The sequence below is a fragment of the Etheostoma spectabile genome, unplaced genomic scaffold (genome assembly GCF_008692095.1).
Source record: "Etheostoma spectabile isolate EspeVRDwgs_2016 unplaced genomic scaffold, UIUC_Espe_1.0 scaffold314, whole genome shotgun sequence".
Classification (NCBI taxonomy): domain Eukaryota; kingdom Metazoa; phylum Chordata; class Actinopteri; order Perciformes; family Percidae; genus Etheostoma; species Etheostoma spectabile.
Window position 1 is genome coordinate 45,725 of NW_022605583.1, and position 1,248 is coordinate 46,972.

The 1,248-nt window shown below is 40.1% G+C and overlaps 1 protein-coding gene across 3 annotated transcripts in view; it reads right to left on the bottom strand.

Annotated features, from left to right (window-relative positions):
* The window catches only part of paplna (papilin a, proteoglycan-like sulfated glycoprotein), a 47,840-nt gene that overhangs the window by 31,478 nt on the left and 15,114 nt on the right, over positions 1–1,248 (bottom strand). For all 3 annotated transcript variants that reach the window (XR_004331153.1, XR_004331152.1, XM_032511068.1), the window contains exon 7: positions 296–419. Coding sequence is in view for 1 of the 3 variants with exons in the window: in XM_032511068.1 (XP_032366959.1) it covers positions 296–419 (124 nt within the window). In the remaining 2 variants the exon portion in view is untranslated. The remainder of the gene's footprint in view (positions 1–295; positions 420–1,248) is intronic.

Genomic DNA, 1,248 nt, shown 5'->3' on the forward strand with positions numbered 1-1,248 from the left:
AAATTAATGAAAGTAGAGATTTGTACTTGCCAAAGAGCATTGAGTGGAATCAATTATGTTTTTTTTGGTAATTACAATTGCATAGTTAAAAAGAACATTGATATAGGAAGACCTGAGGACAACATGAGGGTTAAGAGACTTTTCTTGAAACTGCCTGAAACCTTAGTGAGAAATGTGTTTGTGAAAAATGCAAACTGCCAAAGTTCAATAGACTGGGTATGACTGCATGGATGACGTTTCATTTGCTGATGTGGCAATAAAGAAAACATCTGTAAGGCAAAAATGTGCAGCGTACCAGTTGGAAGGTCGCGTACAGAGAAGCTGTTCTTGACTTGGTAGCAGGACTGTCCGCTCCCCCCACACTGCAGGCAGGGGTCTTCCTGCTGCGTAGACTCCAACAGGTTGTCACAGCCCAGACGCTGGGGAAGGAAGAAGTAGGGAAATATTTCATCAGTAAAAAAAAAAAAATGGTTAGTGACAGAGTTGTGTAGGGTGATGGGTCTGATATTGGGCCTTTTGTCAGTCTCCCTAACGCAGTTTGAAAAACCTTCAACGGTTATGTGTGTTGTGTCTCTTAAGGATTGAATTTGTCTTTCATTCCTCTACAGTCAAAGACAACAGAGCTGGCTCTCCCAGGTGTGCAGTGTGATACATTGGCCTTTGTGTCATTATTGGCACGGCGGTTAGTGTTGACACGCAGGAAATCTGTCAAACCGCAATCCCATTCTAAGTGGATAGAAAGTGTTAGGGCACATCTATAGGTTGAAAAACTTAGATACTCAACAAGGTGATCTGGGCAAAACTTCTTGAGAGTCTGGAGAAAAGCGTCCTCTCTTACTTCAGACAAACGATTGTATTCAAGGAATAAATATAGATTTCCTGAAACTCCTCCCACCCTCCCCACACACACACACACACACACACACCATCCTTTTTATTTTTTAGGTTTAAATTATTCTTTCTTTTTTGATTTTCTGTGATGTGTGGTTTTATATGTATAGTAATCTGTTTGTTTGTTTGTAGAGCTTAGTATAGTTTATAATTTATATTTGTTTTTCACTGTGGTGTTAATTACTGTGATTTCTTGAGTAAGGATTTGTAACAAATAAAAATAACAGAGTTGTACTGGAGAGTTTTCCTACAGCTCTAGTCAAAGCAAACACCCCTGCCCTAAGCCCTCTGATTACCACTGTACTAAACCACTCCCTCCAGTCTGGCATTGTTCCATCTGCCCTTAAAACTGCCATA